The sequence below is a fragment of the Sceloporus occidentalis genome, unplaced genomic scaffold (genome assembly GCF_023333645.1).
Source record: "Sceloporus occidentalis isolate IW3139 unplaced genomic scaffold, rSceOcc1.0.p SCAF_5, whole genome shotgun sequence".
NCBI classification, from domain to species: domain Eukaryota; kingdom Metazoa; phylum Chordata; class Lepidosauria; order Squamata; family Phrynosomatidae; genus Sceloporus; species Sceloporus occidentalis.
This window is the reverse complement of record NW_028316985.1, coordinates 20,299,876-20,326,599: the sequence shown is the minus strand read 5'-3', so window position 1 is coordinate 20,326,599 and position 26,724 is coordinate 20,299,876. Positions and strand designations below refer to the sequence as shown.

General features: G+C 41.7%; 1 protein-coding gene across 7 annotated transcripts in view; it reads left to right on the top strand.

Annotated features, from left to right (window-relative positions):
* The first annotated feature begins 2,918 nt into the window (after positions 1-2,918).
* Positions 2,919-26,724, top strand: part of LOC149311737 (IQ motif and SEC7 domain-containing protein 3-like) — a 210,143-nt gene continuing 186,337 nt past the window's right edge. For 4 of the 7 annotated variants that reach the window (XM_089527811.1, XM_089527809.1, XM_089527807.1 and 1 more), the window contains exon 1: positions 2,919-3,656. In XM_089527811.1, coding sequence (XP_089383937.1) covers positions 3,067-3,656 — 590 coding nt within the window. In that variant the 5' untranslated portion in view covers positions 2,919-3,066. The remainder of the gene's footprint in view (positions 3,657-26,724) is intronic. The other 3 variants (XM_089527805.1, XM_089527812.1, XM_089527806.1) reach the window with 2 other exon arrangements.

Genomic DNA, 26,724 nt, shown 5'->3' with positions numbered 1-26,724 from the left:
AAAAACCCTTCAACAATGTATTGCTAGCCATCAGTTACTGTTAAAATCTGTTACACACCCACACCCACATTCCCTATTGCCTTAAGACAGGGCAAGCCAGGCAGCTTTCCTTCCTTAAGAAGGGCATTCAATAGAGTTGGTACTACATTGAGTCTGTTTGTGTCTTGGGTTCTTCTTGTGAGGCCTTTCTGTCTGCTCCACCCCACATTAGAGTCCATTTGTTGGGACCATGGAACAGGGCCTTCTTGGTGGCTGCTCAAGGCTCTGGAACTCCTTTCCTAGAGAGGCTAGACTGGCACCCTCATTGTCTTTCCATAAGCAGGTAAAACCTTTTTCTTCCTTTCTGCATTCCTTTGAAGACTGCTCAGTGGGAACAGGACCTGCACAATGCACAATGTTGCCCATTTGTTGTATCCTTTAAATGTCTTTTATTTATAACAATATAATAATAATAATAATAATAATAATAAAGATTTATTTCTAGCCCGCCCAGTCACGAAGAATCCGGGCGGGTTACAACAATAAAATACATCACATTACAATAGTGTTAAAATAAATAAATAAAATCAAACCCTAGACCTACCGCCCCCCATTCCCAGCACTATTTAAAATCAGTTTTAATTTTATAGATAGATCAATTACATTTTTAGCTTTTGCGTGAGGTATATTTTAAATTCTGCTTGCTTTAACTGCGGCTGTTCAGACTCAGAATGAAAAAGTGGGATACAAATATATCAACAACAACAACAACCATACTATTCCTGTGACCAGAACCACAAAGGAGGACAAGGCACCACAAAACATAGGACAGTCAAGAAGAAAGTAGGGCATTGCAAAATAAAAGCTAAAAGCACTCATATAAACAATAATGCTTCTTAGGCATGCTTGAAATGGAGGACATTTTGGATTCTTCCTGGACAGAAAGAATACACTCTTCTAGAACATGGCCACATAGCCCAAAAAACTCACAAAAACTATTATTATTTCTTATCTGTCTCTGTCCATGGATTGAGGTGGGGAATAACAATAATTAACAGACACATCAGTTAAAACACATCAGTTAAAATGCACATCAGTTTAAAAGGACATGCACACAGTGTAAAAGGACAAGATAAACACGTACTGAAACAATCCACATTTAAAATGCGTCCTTTAAAATTCATCATTTAAAAATCGCTTGGGTAAGCCAACCGGAGGAGATTGGTCTTTAATGCTGTTTTGAAGTCAGACATTGTACTCTTTCTGCAGGTCATTCCACAGTCTAGCGGGTGGTATGTACATTGCAATGATATTGTAATTTAAAGGTATAGCTTTAATTGTGCTAGTTGTTTTATGTCACAACTATTACTGTAACATTCAGTGATATACAGGAAATATGATTTGTGAGTAACATTAGTGAAAAAAACATTACTAAGGATTCTGTGTGTCATGGTATGGGAGGAAAAGGAAAATGGGGGGGGGGGAGTTTGATACCATGAGTTCCCTTGTACTGGGAAGAAGCCAGGATATTATTATTATTAATAATAATAATAATCAATATCCTGCCTTCTTCCCAGCAGGTTAAAAGCCTTCCTATGCAGACAGGCTTTTTAAAACAACACAAGCCTGGTTTTATTTTGGGGGCGAACGGTGGGTAGGGTTGTCTTAGGCCTGTTACAGACTGCCAAAATAAAGCTGCTTTGGGTCTCTTTGGAGGTATGCTGTTTAAACGACGCATGCATCCTAAGAATCTGGAAGCTGCACCAAAGCTGCACTCCAGTGCTTAGGAATGGAGTATGGCTTTGGCACAACCTCCGGACTCTTAGGACCCATGCATCATTTAAATAGCATATCCCCAAAAAGACCCAAAGCAGCATTATTTTGGCAGTCTGTAACAGGCCTTAGATTTTTAGATTATGTTTTTAACTTTTGTATGCCTTAAATTTTGACATGTTTTAATTAAGTTATTTTAATTATTATTTTTTCTTTGCTTTTATATTGTGACCCACCTTGGATCTCTTGTTTTTTTTGGGGGGGAGAAAGGCTGCCTAAAAATAAATTTTAAAAATAAATTTAAAAATTAATAAATACTAATAATAATTTTTAATATTGTAATTTTTTAATCTTGTAATTTTAATTGTATTTTTTTAAATTCTTGTAATTTTAATTGTAATTTTACAATTAAGTTAATGGAGTTGAATTAAATTAATCTTGTAATTTTACAAGCTTGTTTTCTGCTGCTCCAGAGAACAGAACCCGGAACAATGGATGCAAGCTGCAGGAAAAGAGATTCCAGCTCAACATTAGGAGGAACTTCCTGAGAGTAAGGGCTGTTCGACAGTGGAACACACTCTTTCCTCGGAGTGTAGTGGAGTCTCCCTCCTTGCAGGTCTTCAAACGGAGCCTGGATGGCCATCTGTCAATGGGGATGCTTTGATTTGGATTTGCTGCATGGCAGAATGGGGTTTGACTGGATGGCCCTAGTGGTCTCTTCCAACTCTATAATTCTATGATTCTACAATTAAGTTAATCGACTCGAATTAAATTCATCTTGTAATTTTTGTAATCTTTGTAATCTTTGTAATTTTAATTGTAATTTTACAATTATTTTTGGGTTTTTCTTTTGTAAATCTGTAATTTTCAAATCTTGTAAACCGCCTCGGGCGCCCCCTTCCTGAGGAGAAAGGAAGAAAGGCGGCGTAAAGGTGGGGGGAAAAGACCCGAATGCCCTCCTGACGCGCAGAGAGAGCGAGAGCCGGCGAAGGAGAAAGGGGCGTGGCTTCCCCGTGGCCCCGCCCATCCGGGCCATGACGCGGGAGGAACCAGCCAACCACCTGCTCCCTCCCTGCCGCCTCTTCTGCGTGTGTAGCCTTTGCGTGCTGCTGGGTGTCCTCGCGCAGAGGCAGGCAGGCCAGGAGGCAGTGCTGCGCGCGCACTCTGTCTGGCGCCGAGGCTGGCCATTGGCTGCGCCGCTGGTGGGTCGCGAGCTCCCTCCCTCCCTCCGCTCCCTCAGTCTCCCTCAGTCAGCGCTGGGGTCCGGTCTGTCGGTGGTTCTGCTGCGGGAGGGGAGGGGAGGGCAGCAGGGGAATGGAGAGCCTGCTGGAGAACCCGGTCCGCGCCGTGCTCTACCTGAAGGAGCTCACCGCCATCGTCCAGAACCAGCAGAGCCTCATCCACACCCAGCGGCAGCGCATCGACGAGCTCGAGAGGCGGCTCGACGAGCTCAGCACCGAGAACAGGAGCCTCAGGCAGCACCTCGACCCCCAGAACCCCCCTCCCCCTCCGCCCCCGAGGCTGCCTGCTCCCCTTCCTCCTCCTCCGTCTCCTCCGTCTCCTCCTCCTCCTCCTCCAACGCAGCCTTGCCCTGGTCCTCTTCCTCAACAGCAGCAGCAGCAGCCGCCTGAGGAGCTTCAGCACCCCCAACAGCTCCCTCCACAGGCTCCACCAGCACAGTCTTCAAGCAGCACCAGCAGCTGCACCAGCAAGCAGGCTCAGGCCAGCTCCAGTGGCAGCACCAGGACGCCAGCCCCACAGCAGCCCTCTCCACAGCAGCAGCACCTCCATCACCACCATCACCACCACCACCCTCCCATTCCCAGCCAGGAGAAGAGCTGCTGCCCGGCCCTCCTCCAGCACAAAAGCCCCCTGGGCAAAGGCGTCTTGGCCAGGAGACCAGAGTAAGTCAGGGGAGAAAAGCGGGGCTGGGGAATGTACCTATGTGTGGTGTTGTGGGGTGTGTATGTGTGTGTCTGGGGGGGATATAGGAGGCTTTGTGGGGAGAAATGCCTCCCAGGGCCAGGGAAGAAGGCATATGTATTTCTCTATCAACAACTTCAATGAAAGAATAGGAAGCGTGGCTGTCAAATTTCATACAGAAACATAGACTCATAGAGTTGGAAGAGGCCACAAGGACCATTTAGTTTGACCCCACTTCACCATGCAGGAAATCACAATCAAAAGCACCTCCAACAGATCATCGAATCCTAGAGTTGGAAGAGGCCACAAGGGCCATCCAGTCCAACCCCATTCTGCCATGCAGGAACTCTCAGTCAAAGCATCCCTGAGATATGGCCATCCAGCCTCTGTTTAAAGACCTCCAAAGATGGAGACTCCACTACACTCCAAGGGAGTGTGTTCCACTGTCGAACAGCCCTTACTGTCAGGAAGTTCTTCCTAATGTTGAGCTGGAATCTCTTTTCCTGTAGCTTGCATCCATTGTTCCGGGTCCTGTTCTCTGGAGCAACAGAAAACAAGCTTGCTCCCTCCTCAATATGACATCCTTTCAAATATTTAAACAGGGCTATCATATCACCTCTTAACCTTCTCTTCTCCAGGCTAAACATCCCCAGCTCACTAAGTCATTCCTCATAGGGCATGGCTTCCAGACCCTTCACCATTTTAGTCACCCTCCTTTGGACACACTCCAGTTTCTCAATGTCCTTTTTGAATTGTGGCGCCCAGAACTGCACACAATACTCCAGGTGGGGCCTGACCAAAACAGAATAGATGGCACTATTACTTCCCTTGATCTAGACACTTTACTTTATTTCTTTATTTTTATCCCACCTTTCTCCCAAGTTGGGACCCAAGGCAGCTTACAACACCCCCCCCCCAAAACAACACTTTAAAAACAATTAAAACTATTAAAACAATCCTATTAAAACTTTAAAATGTTTTAAAAACATACAAACTTTAAATATACAGTGTTAAAATATAATTAACCCCCCCCCCCCCCCGAATCCCCTGATAAAACCAGGTCTGTATGAATTTGTAGATGACACCAAATTAGGAGGAGTAGCTAACACCCAGATTCAGAATGACTGTAATAGATGAGAAAAGCTGGGCTAAAGCTAACAAAACAAATTTAAACATCGAGAAATGTAAAGTACTGCACTTAAGGGGAAAAAAAAGAAATGCATAAATATAGGATGGGGGACACCTGACTGAAGGAGACTTATACGTGTGAAAGGGATCTAGGAGTCCTAGTAGGTCACAAATTGAACATGAGTCAACAGTGTGATGAGGCAGCTAAAAAGGCCAATGCAATTCTAGGCTGCATTAATAGAAGTATAGTGTCTAGATCAAGGGACGTAATAGTGCCACTATATGCTGTTTTGGTCAGGCCCCACCTGGAATACCGTGTCGAGTTCTGGGCACCACAATTCAAAAAGGATGTTGACAAATTTGAGCATGTCCAAAGGAGGGCGACCAAAAAGGTGTGGTGGAATCTCCTTCCTTGGGGGTCTTTAAAACAGAAGCTGGATGGACATCTGTCAGGGATGCTTTGATTGAGAGTTCCTGCATGGCAGGGGGGTTGGGGGTTGGTCTCTTCTAACTATAATTCTATGATTCTAAGGAAGGAAGGCAGCATCCACACTGCAGAGATGTAGAGCTAGGGAAACTGGGCAGTGGGCATGGGTAGTTTCTTTGGGACAGTTTAGGTGGTCCAAGGCTGGTGTGTTGGTCTAAGGCCAGCATGGAAGGGGCCATTATTATTATTATTTGCCCTGTACTAACACAACACATCTTGGACCGAAGTGAGTGACATCTTGAAAGGGTACAGAATCCAGAGTGTGTCATTATTTTGTATCTTTACTTACAGTGACCGCAAGGCAGACCTATCATGGGGACTTCTTATCAAGATTTCTTTGAAGGAGTTTTGCCCTTGCCTTTCCCTGAGGCTGAGAGTGTGTGACTTGCCCAAAGTCACCCAGTGGGTTTTTGTGGCTGAGCTGGGAATTGAACTCTGGTCTCCAGAGTCGTAGTGCAACGCTCAAACCACTGTGCCAAGTTGGCTCAAACAGTGTAGTTGTAGACGTAGGGAGATGTAGAGTCAGGGAAACTGGGCAGTTGGCTTGGAGGTACATGAGTTTCCTACCCACCTGCACTCCATAGGATTATAGCCCCAGATAAAACTGGGAAAGAGGGAAGAGGGATCGTCCAAGGGTTTTATGTCTACCCTTCCCTCCTTTCTTTCTTTGGCTGCATCCACACTGCCGAAATAATCCAGTTTGACACTGCTTTAACTGCTGTGGTTCAATGCTGTGGAATTCTGAGTATTGTAGTGTTGTGAGACATGGGTTCTCTGTCAGAGTGCTGTGGAGCCATGACAAACTGAAACTCCCAGGATTCCATAGCATTGAGCTATGGCAGGTAAAGTGGGGTGATATTGGATTATTTCAGCAGTGTGGATGCAGCCAAAGAAAGAAAAGTGGGAAGGATAGACTTAAAACCCCTGGATGATCCTTCTGCTCTCCTTCCCAGGTTCGCCCGGGGCTATAATCCTGTGGCAATCCATGCCAGTTGCTCAGTTTCCCTAGCTCTACATCTACAGTGTGCGAGTAAGCATGGAGCAGTGGTTTGAGTGTTGGACTATGTGTCTGGAGTCTAGGGTTCAATTCCCAGCTCAGCCATGAAACCCACTGGGTGACCTTGGGCAAGTCACACTCTCTCAGTCCTAGGGGAAGTCAATGGCAAATCTCCTCTGAACAAATCTTGCCAAGGAAAACCCCATGGTAGATCTACTTTAGGACTGCCATATGTCAGAAATGACTTAAAGACACACAACAACAATGAAAACATCTACACTGTAGAAATAATACAGTTTCATGCTGCTCTAACTGCCATGGTTCCATCCAATGGAATCCTGGGATTTGCAGTTTGGCAAGGCACTAGCCTTCTTGGGCAAAGAAGGCAAAAGCTACAAATTCCAGGATTCCATAGGTTGGAGCTAAAGCAGTTAAAATGACATCAAACTGTATTATTTCTACAGTGTAGATACATCCCAAGCAGCCTAAGGAGCTTTCCTCCCAGCCTTTAGGTCTTGCCAACTCCTTGATGATATTTTACCCCAAGTTTACAGTTTTGAAGTCATGTCCTCCTCCTTTCTGTCCTCTTCCTTCTTCCTTGTTTGTTTTCTGCCACTGTAATTGGTACTGGGGATGAACTCCAGCAAGAGAGAGAATGTGTGTGTGTGAGAGAGAGAGAACGAGAGAGCGCAGAGGCTAATGGCAATCTTTGGACAATCTTTTGAGCTGTGCAGCTTTTCTTTCTTTCTTTCTTTCTTTCTTTCTTTCTTTCTTTCTTTTAAAAAGAGTAATAATTCTTATTACGCAATCAGGATTTCCCTCTCCTTTAAAGATGTGGTGTAAAAATATTAGAGATGCTTGCTACTATTGCAAAATCTTCTTACAGTATGATGGTAATGCCAGTTTCTCTTGCCCTTGGGCAATATATTGAGGTGGTTCCAAGTTTCTGAAATGGTGAAGAATTGTTATAAAGAGGCTTTCTTTTCCGACACAGAAAGCATGTTGTGTGCATATATGGTTGTGTGCATATGGTTGGCGTGTGGTCCGCTGTGCTGCAATGGATGGTCTAAAGTGGTATTATGAAGAATTATGTTTTTCTAGGTTATGCATAAATTCATCAGCAGTTTACTTTGCAAATGCATCTTGCTAGAGTACTCTTACCTGTCTGAGGTGTCTTTAGCAGGTGAGATTGTGATATCCTCTGCATTTATATGGGTTGTTGTTGTTGGAAGGTGGAAATACTACAGCATAAGAACAAAAATCCAGTTGTGAGCATTTGAACAATGTAGAAGCATGCTTGTATTTTTTAAAGTGTCAGGTTTTATTTGTGATTTTAATGCTACTGGTGAGACGTGAAGCCCAGAGGCTCCTTTGAAACTAGGGGGGAAATGTTATCTTGGTTACTTCCTTCCACCCCACCTCCACTAACCATAAGGATTATTTTTTTGCTTTTCATTTGAATATAGAATGGATACTAAACTATGGGTTTTAGGATATTAACTGGGAGCCAAAGAACAGTGAAACCATAGGCCATTTACTGAGAGCTGGCCCATTTCCTTTTGACTGAGACTTGCCTGGCAAGTTTTATTTTAAAACAGAATGTAAATATATACTTTCCGAGGCAATAATTAGATATTTGCTCCTAGCAGCTTGTTCACAAGGTTAATGTTATACCTCCTGCACTCAGTCATAAATCCTTTCCCAGGTAGTAGATAAATGGACCCTTATTTTTTCTCCGAGGAACTGCAGGGGCTCTTCCATAGCCGGCCTCTGCATATTTAAAGTAGTGAAAAATAATTCAGTGAAGCTAAATGGGTGTAAATATTGTGCACATTATGGAAGATAAATCTTAAACAACCAAAACCAAAAATGAAGTGCATTTATGCATGGAAGCCAGTGTTACAATCATAGTACTGTGTTGGCAAGATGTTCTGTTCCTCTCATCCTAATTTCTCACATACGTCATCAGGCAGAATATAGACTCAGTCTCAGTGCACGAGGAGCCTGTCTATCTCTTTCCTGTTATAGACTTTTATTTATTTATTGCATATAGGGACAGGGGAAATACCACTTAAATTCTTGTGTTATGGCACTAACTGTTAGAGGGGGACAATGTAGCCCTCTTTACACAGCAGGATTGAAAGAGCCCATGTTTTTATTCTGTAGCTTAACCAAAGCAAGGAGAGTAAAATGATGTGCCACACTTCCAGGACATGTTTTGTCACTGAAACCTTCATCTTTCTCGACTTGAAAATAATATATTGAAAGCTCTTGTAGTTCTTTTGGACTTTCTGCAGTCCTAGATTCTTCTGGGCAAATTTAGGATTGCAGTTACTCTTTTGTATAGTAATTTTGGGCAAGGCTGGTGGGCTGGGATGGTTGGCAAGGAAGAAATCTAGTTTCTTGAAAGCAATGTAACAGCTAGCCCACGTATGAGCAGAATAGCTCTGCCATTGCCTATCTTTGAAATTCTAGTCATTTCACCACTGTATTTCAAACCCTAAATGATGTCATTGTTTTTACTGAAGATGTCTCTCACATCTGACCCTAAACCCCAATTGCTCGAATGGAATGATAATCAGGATAGAAAATGGCCACTTACTCAGTAGTAAAGATGAGAGCATTTAGAATGCATGATTGTCATGAACAGAAGATGGAAAAGGTTTTGAAGTGATTTACAGCCCTCCTTCCAGAGGGCTAAGTACACAATTGTGCAGACTTACAAATACATTACTTTTTATAACAAAAAATGTACTGGAATGAGCAGTCTCGGCTTTTGTAGTAAAAGCCGAGACCGCTCATTCCAGTACATTTATATGTATGCACTCTCAGCTCAAGGACCACTCAAAGGCCTCTTTCTTTATTATGGTATCATTTGGGAATCTGTCTGTTTTCAAGGCTGGTTGAAGTGCAGGGCAGGGAGAATGCTGTTCTCTGGATCTTGTAAAATCTGGATTGAAGCCAGCTACCATGCCACTGACTTTGTGCTTCTCATATCTTCAGCAAAAGACCAGAAAAACCTGCATATCCTGGTGAGGAAAGGATATAGCAAAAGATAAGGGTTGTGCGGATTCTGTGACAGCCCAATACAAAGGCATTTCATTACTGCTGGACAAAATCTACTAGGGAATTCTGCAGAGTAATGCTGGTATGTCATTCCCAAGTGGGCTTCTGCATGAGATCCCCCTGGTGCTATGGGCCTATAGTCAACAAACTAGATTACTTTCTCAGAAGGTTTGCATCTCAGTCTCGGAATGCTTGGAAACAAATTTCATTGATTTTAATCAGGCTTGCATCCTAATAAGCCTACTGAGGGTGACAGATTATCAAGTCCTCTCCATTTGTAGTACAACAATGTGTTCTCTGACATTACACTAGTATAGTTCTTGGCTTTCCCTATTCTAAGCCCTTAACAAACTATCAGATCAAGTCTTGAGATTCAGGTGTTACACTCGCCCAATTTAGGGAAGTGAAAATGCCTTAAATCTTGATTTAAAAGATTACCCGCTCTTCTTGAAATTGGCTCTTCTTACTGGACGATGAAGAAGAAGGGAGAGAACAAGAAATAGTAGAATGGCATTATAGTACAGAAGCAGACAACCAGCTAAAAATTCTTGTTCTCCAGGATAGCAAAGGCATGTTAAGCAAGGAAGCAGGCTTACGTTTGCTGTCTGAAAGAGTTGGTTTCCAGTGGCAAACAAGAGCAAGCACTGAAGGGGGGTTCTCCAAGGTGAATATTTAAGGGAATTGGACCCCATTTTTCTGAAAGTCCTGTGCCTCACCCCTTTTTATGTTAATTTATGGGAAAGGATTGGATCCAATAAAACCCTTCCAAAATTACCTTAATAGGTGAATAGGACATTCTGATGAGATGCATTCTTTCACCTGCATTAGACCTAGCTTGTCTGTGGGTCAGGCTGTCTGCATGCTCAGATTCTGGGAATGGGTTCTTCTGCATAATTAAACGCTATACGAGAAGGCTTCCATTAGTTATTCTGGAGGTGGCTCACAGTTATCCCCAGTAGATTCATGCTTAACTCCAGAGAGTTTTCTCTAATTTAGAGGCTTGTGGCTGCCCAGGAGCTAAACACAACAGCTAATGTCTTGACTGAGTAAGCATGCATAAAATGTAAGGTATAGTCAAGTCTTGAGCAGATACAAGGCACACATCTATTGCTCTAAGCTTGAGGTTAACAAAACAACGATAAGAGGTAACAGAAGAAGCTGCCATATACTCAACATTTGGAAAAGTTACTTTTTGCACTAAAACTCCCAGAAGTCCCCAGCCAGTATGGCCAATTGGACTACAACTCTGGAAATTGTAATCCCCAAAAGCAACATTCCCGTGTTCTCCTTATATACCGTATCAGACAGTAAGTTCATTGGTCTCAGTATTGTCTACTCCAGGATAGGCAACCTGGTGATTTCCAGATGTTTTGGGCTACTACTTCCACAATCTTTGATCAGTGGCTATCCTGTCTGGGACTTAATGAGGCTGTAGTCCAAAACACCCAGAGGGCAGCAGATTTACTACCCCAATGCTCCACTGAACGGTGGTTCTTAAGCATCTCTGGGAGGGACAGCACCTGCAATATCAGCCTTAAAACTGGCATTGCCAAGGTTGAGCCTCATCTGAGGGCAAGAAGAAATGAGTGTGGAGGTACATATACCTAGCAGTTATTTCTGTACTGCTCTTCCAAGCCAGGATGAGGACTAGGTGGTGCTCCAGATGTCGTTGAACTGAAAATCCTATCAGCTCTACTCAGTCTCAATAATGGTAAGGGATGCTGGGAGATGAAGCCCAACAACATCTAAAGGGCCACACTTTTCTTATGCTTGTTTAAGCTATTTGTTTTTACTCCATATGTGTATTCCCCAGCTCCCCCAAAGGTTGTGTGTAAATGCATTTGCCCGCTGTTCTTCTGTTCCCTTCTCTTTTCTGTTTCCGTGTATTGTAGACAGAAGATTGAAGGGTCCTCATAAGTGACAGGATTTCTTTTGTTTCTTTTGTCCTGCATTCAGATTAATCTTCCCCTGATAGTGTTCTTGAAACAGAAATGGTGGCAAAAGGTATCAAAACAAATAGGCAAACACACACATATACATTCACTCACATATACATGGATTGTTCTTTGTCATACACTTAATTACTGTGATCAGTTGGTCCCTGGAAAGGAACAGATCAGTTTTACAGTGAATGTGAACCTTGAGTACTGAACAAGATTGGGGGTGGGGAGGTGTGGTCTGTGTGTGTGTGTTTGGTGAATTTACTGTGGATATGAAGCAGATTATTTTCTGTAATTCCTCTTTCTCTTTAAAAACCACTTGTATATGCACCTCTCTTAAAGCTTTGGAAGCCATCTGTATCTCTTCCCTAAATTCAACCACTATATCTATGTCTTGCTTGCTGACTAGCTAGCTAGCTAGCTCACTCCTTATGGTCAGTTGTTAACAGTTGGCTTCCATTCCCCATCCCCTTCTACAAAAGGTTGCCAAATTTTATCTGGCAGAAGCAGACAAGAAAACCATTTTGACTGGGCAACATCTTGTTGTAAGACTCAAGCTTCAAATTATTCCCAGATGCATAGAATATAATTTTTGCCCGCATGCCATTTTTCAATATGCTGAGCAACCCTCTTTCTCTCTCCTCTCCCTTTCTCCCCCTCTCTTTTTCTTGTTTTCCCTGTTTTGTAGCAAAGGACAAATTAAATTCTTTACCCTAAATGTGTTCAGATGTTGCAGGATTTTCTCAGTAAGTTTATTCGCAGAAGCTAAAGACAAAATGATTTTTTAGGTGGACAGGGAGGTTGTGGCTTCCAACCATTTGTGGAATAAAGGCGAATATTTTGAAAGTCTATAAGATTTTGCCTGTGAGTGGCCTGTTAATGTTGGTATTGCATATTCTGTGGCTTCATGCTCAGCACAGACAAAACATGGTTAATTTGAATTATTTAATATGCTCTTTGTCTACCCCAAGGAGTGACTGAGGAAGGGGAATACTGCCTGCAGGGCTGGTGCAGTGCCATGCACAATGCTACTGTGTTGGCACTTAAAGGATGCTGTGTTAGTCTTTTAGGCAGATTGGCCATATTATATAACACTTGATTGTTCACAGCACTCCACTTGTTCTCTCTGTGATTCTTATCATGGGTTGGTGTTATATTCCCACATAACTAGTCCAAGAAATTTTGCTGCCTGAGGTAGAACATACCCCCCCCCCCCTTTTCCACATGAAGGTGTATAGTACACAAAGCCGACCAAGTTATTTTGGCATGTGAAGCAGGTAGTCCCATGAGCAATCCTTTCTGCTTCCTTGCATTAAAATACAACACTACTACACTGGATGATCAGCTAACAGTGTGCTGTCCTGTCATGACTCCCACAGTCTGCTGCTTGGATCAGTCATCTCATGCTGCCTAGTGGCAAGGCCAGTCCTGCTATTCCTATACTGGAGATGCGAGAAAGGGTTGTAGCAGGGACCAAGACCCTTTTGTGCATGAAACAGTGCAAGGAATAGTTTGTTACACTTCCAAATCAGATTGCAGGCCAAAACCACTCTCTAATAGCAAACTCAATTGGGGAGTCCTAACAGAAATGGAGTTATAACAGGACTACTGGGAAAAAAGAGAGATGTACCTGCATGCTTAGGAGAATCCATTCAGTCTGCAAAAGTACAAAGACTCTTTAAAAAGTAAATGAAACGGAGTGGACTGAATATGTTCTGTAGCCATTGGCATGAAATGTGTCTGTTGGAAAAGATGCAAGGTGAGTGGGTAAATATGTTCCTCCAGATCTACGGTCCCCACCAGCCCTAAGTAACCAACATAGCTAGTGATGAGCAATTATAAGAACTGTACTCTAAAAAAACGTAGAAGGCCTGAGTTGCCCAACTTTTGAAATACAGACCTAAGCTTGATTAGCTTAAAAAAAACCCGTTCATTATTGTTTGCCTTGAGATCACCAAAATGGCTGTGATAGTTTACTCAGAAGCAGTTCCTACACAAGTCAGTGGGGCTTACTCCCTTCTAAATGTTCATAGGAACTGTGTGGTCCTATGCACTGAAAAATATAATGAGAAAGATTTTCAAGTAAACATGCATATGATTCAGCTGCTTGAATTGATGAATCATATACATGTCTGTTTGGAAACAAATGGTAATGTAGTTAAATGTCAGTTTCTAAATTCCACAGACATTAGCTAATTTTTCCACTATTAATGAGATTATGGTGTGCTAACTATTGCTACAATTGCTGCTGAACTATTGCTACATTCATGATAGAGATTGCTGAGATGAGAGGTCTGTGCACCTCAGACATGTGACCTATTTTGTATCTGAAATCATGAGTTGTTAGGAACAAAACCTAATTCTGGCACATCATAGATGCAGTTGTGCAACAAAACAGATACTCATATAAACAATATCTAGTGAGTGCTGATTTTTGACATTTTCATAGTGATTTACCATTCCTGTGACCAGTATTTACACAACCTGCTGTATTTTTCATCTGGTTTCAATGTTTCTTTCAGTGTGTCCCCTGAATATTTTCTATGATGGCACAGTGCCCATGAATCAATCTTTTCCCTCCAAAAAATTGTAACCCACCATATTTTTAAAGTGATGGAAATTTACACTTTACTCTACTGGCTCACAGGTCTCCCTTGAGATTCTCTGCTTGAAAATGCCTAAGGAGCAAAGGCTTAATCATAGCCTTCTAAGGGTGCGTCTCACTTTGCAAGAATATAAGTGTCAGGGCTTCATTGCATGCCCTTTTGACTATGGCCTGTTACAGACTGCCAAAATAAAGCTGCTTCGGGTCTCTTTGGAGGTATTCTATTTAAATGATGCATGCATCCTAAGAATCCGGAAGCTGCACCAAAAGCTGCACTCCAGTGCTTAGGAATGGAGTGTGGCTTTGGTGCGACCTCCGGACTCTTAGGACCCATGCATCATTTAAATAGCATACCTCCAAAGAGACCCCAAGCAGCTTTATTTTGGCAGTCTGTAACAGGCCTATGGCTCCCAAGGGAGGAAGATTTAAAGCAGTGGCTTTCACTGGAGGGGTAGGCAGAGCAGTGGTGCTCAGCTGTTGGTCCTCCAAATCTTTTTAGTCTTCATCTCCCAGAATCCCCCATTACTGGTCATGATGGCTGGAACTTCTGGGGGCTGAAATACAAAACATCTGGAGAATTAAAGATTGAGAACTACTGTGGTAGTCATAGAGTCCTAAAAGACAAGGCAAGCCTGTCAGGACTTTGGATAGATCATGATGGAAGGTGACCTTGGAAGGACTATTGTCTCAGTAACACTTTTTGAAGGTTAGCTGACCTGAATCTGCTATTAACTATGCCTTTGCTGAGGAACATGGTTTGATTCCACATTTTCTGGCTCCTACTTCAGAATAATAAGGACTGTGCAGGGTTGTGAGACCTCCAGTTCTAGAAAAAGCCACTTGCTGTGACCTGGAAGATCCAGATACAGTGCTTATTAGGTGATTCCTGCTTTCTCCTTGAGTATTTTTCTCAGCCAGAGAGGGGACTGGGGCCAGAGAAGATCTGGAGACTGAGTGCAACATCTGCTTTGCCCCACAGCTGTGTTTATGTGTGTGTGTATCTTATATCTGGTATAAGCAAGATGTAAACAAAAAGCTAAATGCAGGAACGTTTGCTTTTTGCTTTTTGTTTTTACTAAGGGTTGAGACCATTATGCTCCATTTTTTTTCTTGCATTCAATAAACACTATTATGTCAGTTTCAAACAGAAAGATTGCATTTTCAGGAGGTGCTGTTCTCTGGAGTGCGATCCCACTATGCATTAGTTATTTACACAGTATGTTTTCTCTGCAATAAAATCATTATACAACCCATGGCACTGCTTTCAACAGGCTCTAAAATTAGAGTAAATATTATGGATTATTATGCTAATTATGTGTTTTTCTGACTAAATTTGTTCATTGCACTAGTAAAATGCAAATAATTAGGCAATCATCCTGGATTTTTAGGGTCTTGTGCAATCTAATTTGAGAAGTGGAGTAGTGTCCATGGTGTGGGAACAAGGAACACATGATTGAGTTTCTTCTGTGTGCAAAAATTTCATCTATAGATACAATATTGATTTCTAATACTTTCTCCTTCCACGCATATTGCCCCAAGAAGAATGGCAGCAATGTAGGTTATGAAACATATTAATCTGCATTCTGGATTTGCTTCTTGTGGCAATACATTTTCTTCTTAATTCACATATCCACCCAGGAATATGAAACCGTATCCTTCCATCCAGATGTGCACACCCAGCTAGTGACAAATATTTAACACTCAGTTTGGATTGAATTTAGGACAGATTCATTTTATAGCAGTAATGTGTGAAAGCACTTTCCCATGGATTTGTCCTATGGCATTGCTATGATACTTAAAAGCTAGCCTAGTGCTAGTGTTTGTTGTTCTTAACTGTCCTTGAGTTGACCCTGACTCATGGCATTCCTTTGTATCAGACATCTTCAAGATCCCCTGTCCTCCAATGTTCTGCTCAGGTTCTGTAAATTCAGGCCCATGACCTTAATTGAGTCTGTCCATCTGGCATGCAGTCTTCCTCTCTTTCTACTGCCTTCCACCTTTCCTAGTGTCATTGTCTTTTCTAGTGATTCATGCCTCTTCATAATGTGGCCAAAGTAAAACAGCCTTAATTTGATCATCCTGGCTTCCAGTGAGAGTACAGGCTTCATCTATTCAAGGACCCATTTGTTAGTTTGTTTTTGGTCATCCATGGTATTCTCAGGACTCATCTTCAGCATCACATCTTTAAATGAGCTGAGGACTCAAATGAGTGCTAGTGTAACACCTGTGAATTATTGGTTTGAGCCAGTGGGTGGGGAACCCTAAAGAAGGAGCTGTTCTTATTAGTTCATTTCAGAAAGAGAGGAAGAGCTGGAAAATCTGGGAGGAGTTGGATCTCTTCACAGGTGTAAACATCTTTGACATATAATGCTAACCCTCCACCTTTCCTGTTTGGCCTATTTTCTTAAAAACATGTTTGCCCCCAAACAGTGTCAAGTATTCAGATCCATTAGATACCACTGATAAAGTATTGTGGGATATCATAAATCAAGATTTGCCAAAGAGAATTTTGTATATAACTTTCAGCAGCAAATTCCCATTAGCCCCACACCAAGGCAACTTTTTAAAACAATCTTTAAATAGATTTTAAATAGATTCCATGTATGTGCAGAATGGTTACTTCAAATGTGAATTTGCAATGGGTGTGGGTGATAGCTGCACGCTGCCTGGTTATAAAACTAGAGGACAATACAGCTGTATTATGTAGATTATTATGTAGAATAGGGGAAGCAAACCTGTTACAATCTGGCTCATAAAAGTTTAGTGCTAGTCCTCATGCCAAGCCCCTCTTCTTCCCCCAAACCCATCCTCTAGAGTGGGGAGGTTTCTCCATGCATTGATAGCTTTCTTAATTGGGGAGGCAGGAATCTACATGTTAGATTCTCGCTTGTGATTTGCGTTTATTGTGTTTGAGTCAGAATAATATTGTTCTCAGTGGTCCCATTTATTGAAGTATCAGTTGATTATGTGGATAAACAAGGTTATGTATTGGCTAGAGGGTCAGACTAGTTCCCAGGTTCAAATCCCACTCTACTATAAAGCTCACTTAGTGAGCCTGGGGGCAGTCACTCTCTCTCAGCCTAACTAACCTTATAGAATTGTTGTGAAGATGAAGTTGTGGTACATTGTTTTGAGTTTCTTGAAGGAAAAATGAAATATAAATATGGAATGCTCTTGAGCTAACATTGCATGGGGGGGGGGGGAAGGATGTCATGGCATGCACAATATAATCCAGATTGTGCCACATAAATTTGAACCAGAGTTCGGGAATCATTCTAGTTTCCACACCCAAACAAAGCGGCTTGCCACTTTAAGGGAGGGTGTGTCTTTGAGGCACCCCATGAGGCCAGGGTATTTAATCAGGGCATGGCCTCATTGGCCAAGCCTGGGCACGTGAAGGGGGCATACCAAGGCTATTTAAGTTGTATTGCCCACTTCTCCTGCCCTCTGGGTGGCTGGTCAAGCTCGTTCCAGGCATTTCAGGCCACACCTCTGCTTGAGTGACATTGCTATGATCAAGTGATTGGGCAAGTGAGGGCTGCGCTGGAGTGGTCTGCTTCCCTTATTGTTTTAGCGCAATGATCCAAAGCCTGATGTCATCCTTATACATCTGGATGGTAATAACCTTGGCCTATGGAAAGGCAAGGCACTTATTTGGCAAGCCAGACATGGCTTAGAAGTTTTTCAAGAAAAATGGCCTGTGGTGGCCATTGTTTGGTCTGAGATTTTGCCTCACTTAGTCTGGTGTGGCAACAGTAATCCATGTAAATTGGATGTTGCTAGGAAGAAGGTCAATAGAGAGATGCGCAATACATTGTGAAGGTCTTTTGATTACATCATCAGTTATCCCGCAATTGTATTTTGTTGGCCCAAACTTTATAGAGCTGATGGGGTCCACCTTTCGGAAGATGGCAATATTTTATTCTTGGGAGATATTCAACAGGGGTTGAGGGCTGTGTTAGCTGACCTGGTGGGGGAAAAGGACAAAGCAGATGCTTGTCCCTTATCTGTGGCTTTAAGGGGGGTTAGGAAGATTCGGTGGTGAAAGGTCTGGCGCTGGGCAGCCTTTACAGGTCAAGGGACCTGGGAGCCTTTGGGATAGATATGGGGGTTTTACACTCTCCCAAACTCAAGGGAGTTTGGGAGAGTGTGCCTTATGTCTACCTCCCTATGAATGGCTGAGGATACAATCTGAGTTGTCAGATTGCCTTCAGAGTCTGGTGTTTTCACTCAATGGGAAGGCTGAAAAGGTGGTCTCAGAACGACCCCTGGCTTCAGCTGAACCCACATCAGGATCCCACCCTCAGTTGATGTCTCTGAAGACTTAAAGTTAAGAGTTCTTGTTAAATAGGTTTCAGGTCCAATAAATAGCCCATTTTTATGTATCCAATTTATGTATCTGGTCTTTTTACTTCATGGTGCAGTCTCAGTAATGAAAGGATGTGGAAAGAAGAGACAGTGGCATCAATCCTGTGAGAATTTCCAGGAAGAGGGACAAAGAGTCGAAGGCCAAGGAATGGGCTCTGTGAAATTGCAGCTGAGAAATAAATGCCTGGAAAAGGGAACTTGAGAAATTCGAGCCAAAGAGCTTCCACTTAATGTGGGCCACTAATAACTGTATGATATGTGACATTGCCTAGAATTGATTGTTCTATAAAGCAAACATAAGGGCTTTACTAATGCTATCAACACTACACTTCTGTGGCCAACAGGACTCAGATCTATGAATCTGGCTCATGGTATCAGTAGATCCTGTTCTGAATTATATTTCCCATGTCTCTTCCAACTATATCATGCTGGCCTGTGCAATGTAGTCAAAAGAGGTGACGACCATGGTGGTAGTACTGCAGACCTTTACTACTTCAGGCTACAGGAAGGGGATATCTTCTTTTGAATCCTCTCCCTCCATATAAAATTAGCATACTGACAGAAAAGGGTTTGACTCAAACATCTCCCTGCTATATAGTATTCTAATTTGCAGGCAGGGATCCCCCTCCCATACTGTCTAATGGTGGTTCTGGCTGGCTTATTTTTAGATGATGATAGCACAAACCACAGCATAAGGGAAAAAGAGCTGTCATTTCTACACATCTCTTTATTCTTAACATATGTTGTGATATATGATTCACTAAATGTCAGGTGCTATATCAAGGCAAGGAAAACGAAATGCACAAATATAGGATGGGTGACTCCTGGCCGAAAAGCAGTACATGTGAAAAGGATCTTGGAGTCTACAAGTGAACCATGAGTCAACAGTGTGATGCAGTGGCCAAAAAACCTGCTCCAGAGACTAAAACATGGACGAGTGGATTTGGATTAGAAGGAAAGCATTCTACCAAAACATTGGGAAGAATATCTTTATTGTAAGAGCTGTTTCACAGTGGAATGGACTGCCTCAGAAGGTGGTAGACTCTCCTCCTTTGGAGGTAATTAACCAGAGGTTGGATGGGCATTTTTCAGCAGTGCTTGAGCTGTGTATTCCTGCATGGGAGGGGGGTTGGACTAGAAGACCCTTGTGGCCCTTCCTGATTGTAAGAGTCAACAATTCTGTGATTGTATAACGCTTATCTTTCTTATCTTTATGTGAGGAAGAATATGGAAATGGTTCTGCTTCTATGTCTAATTTAGCTCATTTTGTCTAGTGATTATTAATAAGCATTGAGTTGTGTATTCCTGAAATATGGAGGGAGCTAAACTTAACCTCTTGGCTAAAATAGTAGTAGCAGTATAAAATATATTTGCAATTTTTGTGTTGTGGGAGGTAAGATACTGTATAAAGTGCAATAGAAAATAATTTATGAAAATAACTGTAAAATCATAAGATTTCATTTTTTAATTCTGTATTGTAGAAATCTTAATCAGGGCCATCATATTAAGAATGTCATAGCAATAGAAGTAGCAAACATTTTTGGAGCAACTCAAATTAGCATTCAGCCTGCCCTCTGTTTGCTTCTTAATTGGTCTGTTTTCTTGGCAGAGTGTGTGTTTTATTTTGTAAAAACTGCTTAACAGCACTAAAACAACTTCCTTTGTGAAAAATGTGTGTGTTTTGTCATTTTTTTTAAAAAAGAAAGAAGCTTGTTAATCTGTCACTGGTGATGATAATGTACCCAAAATGTGACAATGATTAGGCAGTGTCACAACTAAAAATGTCTCTTATGAGTCTGTTTCATACTATAAATGATCAAGGTGTTCAATCTTATGCACAAGAACAGTTAAACGGAGGAAACTGCCTTATAGCAAATCAGGCCTTTGCTTATCTAGCCTGATATCATCTTCATGGATTAGTTGTGATGCTTCATTGTTCCAGATGAGTCTCTCACAGCCCTAGTGGGAGATACTAGATACTGCTTTTCTGTGTGCAAACATCTACTCTGTCAGTGAGTTACAGCCTGCAAACTGGATGATTGCCCCATCTAACTGATTAATATCTCTCCTGTCTGATAGCAGATCTAGAAGAAAACCATTCCTAGCCTGCTTCCTGAGAACATTTTATTTCAAGATATTAGGACTTGAAACCAGGACTTTTTGGGAGTGGTCAGTGTAAACTCTAACCCTTCCAAAGATGACACAGTTTCAGATAGATTATCTGATTATCTAAAATAATCTAAATTATAAAATTTTGCATTTATGTATTTACTTTTGCATTATTCTGTTTTGTTAGGCACTAATGCTATTTCCACACAAAACTGAATTCAGCTTTCCTCCCATCTTCCAACTTCAGATGTTTCTTGAAGCATTGACCAAACAGTTTCAAGGCAGTCATCATGTTCTTTATTGAAAGAGGGAATTCTTTGAATGGGAATATTGATTTTTTGTTGAAAAATGGGATAGACACAATGCTGTTTGTGACCACCTTGGGATATATTTATCCAGATGAATAATTGCAACAAGTAGTTAATGGACTTGTTGTTTAATGACATTACCATGATTAGTGCAGTATCTTTATTCTTTATGTCATGCTGGAATGCAGTCAGACATGAAGAGAAATTGAGGATCCTGGATCAAAAGTCAGGAGCCAGGAGTCATAGACCAGAAGCCAGGAGGAACCTGACACAGTAAATTCTGTTGTTGCCCAGGCAAAGTTATAGCATGACCTGGAAGACTTATTCTTTTTCCAGGTCAGAGAGAATCAGTGGCAAGTCTTCATGACTGGCATCACTCTGAAGCTTCAGAACACCTGTAGTTATTACACACTGTGCACTCTAACCAATGTAGCCCTGGTGACTCAACACATAGAGCAAACAGTGCACAGCTGTATACTTTCCTGTTTCAAGCACTGCAAATTCTTGGAAATTAGAGAAAAATAAGAGTTAGCTTTGCAGTTGTAGCTAAACTATAGCTTTCTAAATAAGTCTGTGTCTACACTGACACATCATACTCTTTCTATACAAGTTCTCACCCTTCTTCACATGTGCTTTTTAATTTTTATGTGTGGGATGGTTGTCTCAAAATATAAATTGTGAATATGAAAAAGTATTGAATCTATATATACTATCAAGAATCTGAGACTGGTGCAAGATTACTATTGATTTCATGGCACAAGTGGATTTGTTGTGGAGAAATGAAGAAAATAGCCTAAATTAGAAGAGGCAATATTGAGTTTTGCAGAATTAGATCAGCTCCTTTCCTGCACAACCTACTGCCTGCCTCTTCATTTGATTTGGCCCCCTCCCTATTCCATTCTTCTTTAGTTTGCTCTTCTCCAATTGATTTTTGTTTTCTTTTGAATTTCTCTGGTGTTTCCCCCTTTCTCTTGTTCTGCATCCTTTTTCTCACATATTATAGTTTCCTGTCTTGTCCCCCCACCCCCACTTCTTCTCGGCATTCAGCGGTGGTTTATTTCTTACTCTTTATCTTTGATAAGAATTCTTCCTTTTATTTTCCCTTTGGGTAGAAAACCCATTAGAGGAAACAGTAAGAAATGCTCTTAGTGCAACAGATGAAAAAAAATTATTTGATTTGTTATAAAATTATCTCTGTTCTGTTATCTTTGCTTAGGCTGGAGCTGGAGAAGAATAGGAAGAACAAGTAAAGAAAATAGAAAGATAATGTACAATAGATTTGTAAGCCAGTGGCAGGGATTTGTCAGTTTAAAAAAATTGTATAGCACCTAGTACAATATGGGATGCTTGTGAAATAACTAGAATGATGTCAACAGAGCAGTCAGAATTCAGAGGGAAATGGGATGGCTATTAGTATATTGCTGAGAGGGTACGTCATTTGCCCACAAACCTGAGGAAGATGACTTTACTTCCTTAAAGTACAGTTAGGATTTAAAGGGATACAAGCTGGATCCCACTGGTTTTCTTCAAACTGGAGAACCTCTCCTCCTTCCTGCAGTTCCCCCTTTCATTGAAACAGTGGGATCCAACAGATTCTTAAATCTAGTGTTATTCCCACTGTGCATGCAGGAAATAATGCCTAAGTTGGATCTATTGTGAGGACAGTTTACCAATACCCTCCAGGGGCATGGTCCTGTTTCTGGGGAGAATTCTGGGAGCTGCTGTCCAAAATGGTAACTTTCCCAGGCTCTGATTATGAGATTTACAAGTGGCTGCCTAGATATGTATATATTTTAAAGATTTTTTTTTGTGTTTTAAAGGTGTGTATATAGTTTAATGTTTTGATTATTATACTTTAAATGATCATGCTTTTAATGTTTTAATGGCTATGTTTTCATTCCTCTTTTGTTTTACTAGCTCTGTGACTGTACAGTAAGAAGATGATGATGGTGGTGATTGCCTAGGTTGCCACTTTTGAATTTCAGAATGGCAAGCAAACAGCAATAGAGGAGTTATGTTTGTTTTTATGATTTTCTAATAATTAATGTAAAACAATAGGAGCTTGAGAGTTTTGAAATACAGTAGTAGCGGTCAAGAAGCTGTTCTTGCAAAAATGCAAGGCAGGGACGTAGCTCGGATTTTAGGAAGGGGGGGGTCCAGACTAAGTGCTACCATTATAATGGGGCTTGAGTGCGGCGGTGCAGCAGCACACACCATTCATTGGAAGGGGGGGTCCGGACCCCAAGAACCCCCCCTTGGCTACGTTCCTGTGCAAGGCTTGGAAGGTGACCTCTTCACACATATAGCTAGTGAGCAGATGGCTGATGTGAAAAGAGCCTAGATAAATTCAGAGATTTGATAAAAAATGAGAACTGACTTGGTTGTGTGCATGTATAAAAGTGTTTTGTTTACATGGGGCAGCTGATGGAGAAACACAGGCCCTTTTCTTTTCACCTTCCCTTATTCCCTCTGTTCTCTTTTTGTATTATTTTATCTTGCTCTCTACTTTTTTATTTGTTTGTTAATCTTATTAATTGTGTCTTATGTTGTTGGTCTCTCCTGGGTTAGGGTTATTGAAAAGAATCTTTAAAAAGGAGTTTATTTTTTTGAGGAAAAGTTGAGGGGGTTGGAGGAAGGAAGGGTTATATTCACTTGGAACCAAACGTTTTGGAACAGAATTTTTTAATTTATTGGTGCAATTAACAAAAACAGCAACTTGTGAATTTAAAAAAAAGGAAGAGTAAGAAAAAGTATCCGATACTGAAAATATCTCCTATGGTCTCAGTTGTCATTAATGGTTGTCCATCAACCTGTTTGTGTTGAAAAGGGAAAGAAAAAGTGCTACACCAGTTTCTCTGTGGAAGTCCAATATGAGTTTAACAAAGTCAAATGAAGTCCATCTGTCCACAGGACTGGCTTTTATTGAATGCATGTAGTATTGAGATGGAAAAAAGCAATATTCAATTTTTAGTCAATATAATAAATATCCAGTTCCCTTGAGTGTAATGAGAAAAAGACCCAAAAGGTGAACTTAGCCTCAGTAAGGGGAATGCTGAATAGAGTTTTTCATGATGGGGTAAAAAGGGTAGACTGACATCTTTGAAGGATGTGTGCCTGAAGCTAGGTGGTTTAAGTAAAAATAATGGCTATTGATAAGAAATGTGTAGACTAAGTACAAGGTTGAGAGTGGTACATTGAGGCCCCTTTAGTAATAACAAGATTGATAAGAGAATAGATGGAATGTGGCAGAGGGGTTCTAATGCATATTAATTGTGTTTTGATGTATTCTAGAATCTTTACTCTGAAGGAATTTCTACATGTTTAACTTTTGTATTGGCCAATAGAATTTGCCACAGAGTTTTCTTTATCTGTTGCCTATAAAATGAAGAACTTTACTTTATTCTAGACCCTCAGAATTTGGTTGGAATAACAATTCCATGCTGAGGACTTGCATGCAATAAATCTGTACTTTTGTTAATCTGGGTTTTCTGGTTGTATTCTGTTCTGCTTAAGAGCTCAATAGCAGGGTAGAGTCAGAAATACTGAATTCTACAACAATATGTTATTTCCTAAACAGAAGAAAAATAAGGCTAAGAACTCAAAAACATATCCGTGTTAGTCTGGGGTATTAGTATACAAAGGGATCTGGTAACTTCTCTGAAACTCAGAGAAAGAAGGCTAAGAAATGAAACAAGCTTTTATGAGGGACATGGTTCAATGACTTCTACATTATCCAACAGATAATCATGTTTAGTGGGAAAGAACAATAGAAAATGATTTTTACAAAATTTCCAATTTTCAGAAAAAATGCTTTTGGGGACTACATGTCCCAGAGATCCCTAGTTAGCATGTCTACTTGTACTCCAAGAGATGTAGAGACAAAAGACTGGAAGAAGTATGGTAATGTCTTCATGTAATGTGGCCCTGCTGATTGAGGCATTCTAGGACCTGGGGTCCCCCAAATATAACTTTAAGTTCTGGAAATTATTTTATTTATCAAAGTGATTGTTGTAATTTTGGTGAAGGGCTGAAATATTTGCACTCATCATCCCTGTAAAATGGCACTGGTCCCTCCCAGGGTGAGCAAGAAAGAAGATGGAAGAGAGTGGAATGAACCTGGAGAGCAGGCTGCATCATATATATAGCATTATCAGTTGGGACACATATGGTGCCCAAGTTGCAATATGTAGACTTGCCCATGCTTGCTCATGAAAGGAAATAGTGTGTGCGTGCGTGCGTGTGTGTGCGCGCACACGTGCATGCACCACATTATTTTTAATGTCATTATTATACCACTGATATGCACAGGGTGTTTGAGTACAGGAATCCAGCCTCCTATCCCAAGGAACTTTTGCCTCTCTGTGCCTGTTTATAGAGATAAACAGCAATGCATAGTTGTGGTTGGTGTGTTTATGTATGGGACTTAGTGAGCCTGTTAATAGTTTGTGGTCTGCAGCAAGTGTCCCCTTGTACAGGCCTGAAGACAACCTTATCTGAACATTTGTACTAAGGTTATCTTATCCTTATCTTCAGACAATTTTTTTTATTCTAAATAGATTCCTTAGATTATAACTGGGGAGCATGTGGCTCTCTAGATATTGCTGGACCATAACTCCCACAATCCCCTACCATTGGCTGTGCTGGTCAGAAGACATGGCAATGGTGGCACAACAGCATCTGGAGAACTATGTGATACCCATCCTGTGGTGTAGATCCACTTAAATTTCATTGACAACTCTTCCCATTAGGGTTGAAAACAAATGTAATTTTGACCTGAATTTAGTGCTTGATTTACTGAAATGAATGAGACAGGAATTATTCTCTACTTGCTTCCGAACCCAACAGTTATGGTTAGGTGCTCTTTTCTTCCACCAGTGGATAAAATATTATATTTTGAAAGAAGTAGCCAAAGAAGTGAACAAATTAATAAGTATGTTGGTTGAGCTACCAGAGCTATTGGATGCTTTAATAGTGGCAGGAAATGAACTGGGATTTGAGAAATTCGTTAACAGGTCTGTGCAACACTACAAGAAACAATAAGAAGATAAATGTAACCAATTAAAATAAATTCAGTCTAATGAAATGACATAGTTATGGTTGTGAATAGGCTTGCCATATCCCGCCTGGGGGCAGGACTTTCCCGGTTTGGGGCGGGGCCACACAGTCCCACCCTGGTTTGGCCCCTCCCCCAGGACCTCCCCCCCAGCAAGGCCCTGGAGGCAGCTCCACCCCCCCCCCCCCCATGGCTGTGTGCCACCCTCCCCGCCTCCCTACCTGACTTAAGCCTAGAGAGCAGGTCTTAAAGACATCTGCCACTCAGAGCTATTGCCAGCCCACTTGGTATATATACCCTGCAAAAGGCATTACTTTCAGGTTACAGTGAGCAAAGAAAAAAAGGCCATCAATCGTTCCTGTTTCCCTGGGAGTCTAAATGCCTCCTCATCTTTTAAATGTCTACCACTCAGTATTGTTGTAATTCTTTATCACAGGGTCGTTTTTGAGGCCCTAAACACCTTTACTTGTAATATGCAAATTTCTCCCGAAGCTGACCAATGGGAAAGAAGCAATCAGCCCTCCCCTTGGGTTGGTTTTTAATGGCTTGGAAGGAAGAGATTTTGCCTTGCAAGTTGCTGGTAAATAATAGAAGGCTTTGGGGTAGCAAAGGCTGCAGAAATAGTTTGACACCCCCCTTAAACATCCATGGCTCAGTGCTATGGGATTCTGGGAATTGTAGTTTCTTGTGGCACCAGAGCTCTTTTGACAAAAGGAGACTGAATGGAGGCGTTGCCTGGCTGGGGGCAGAGCCTCTTGCCAGCAGTGAGAAGGCTGCGATGATGAGGAAAAGCAGGGGCTCCTCTGGTGGTCTTGGCCACTTCCCTTGGCTCCCTCCCTCCTCCTCCTCCTCCTCCTCCTCTCAGAGCTCATTCACACTCCCTGGCTTTTCTCTCCCCCCCCCTGCACTTTGAGACCCCTTTAACTGCCAAAGCTCAATGCTCTGGAATTCTGGGGTCTGTGAGGCATTTGGCCTTCTCTGTCAGAGA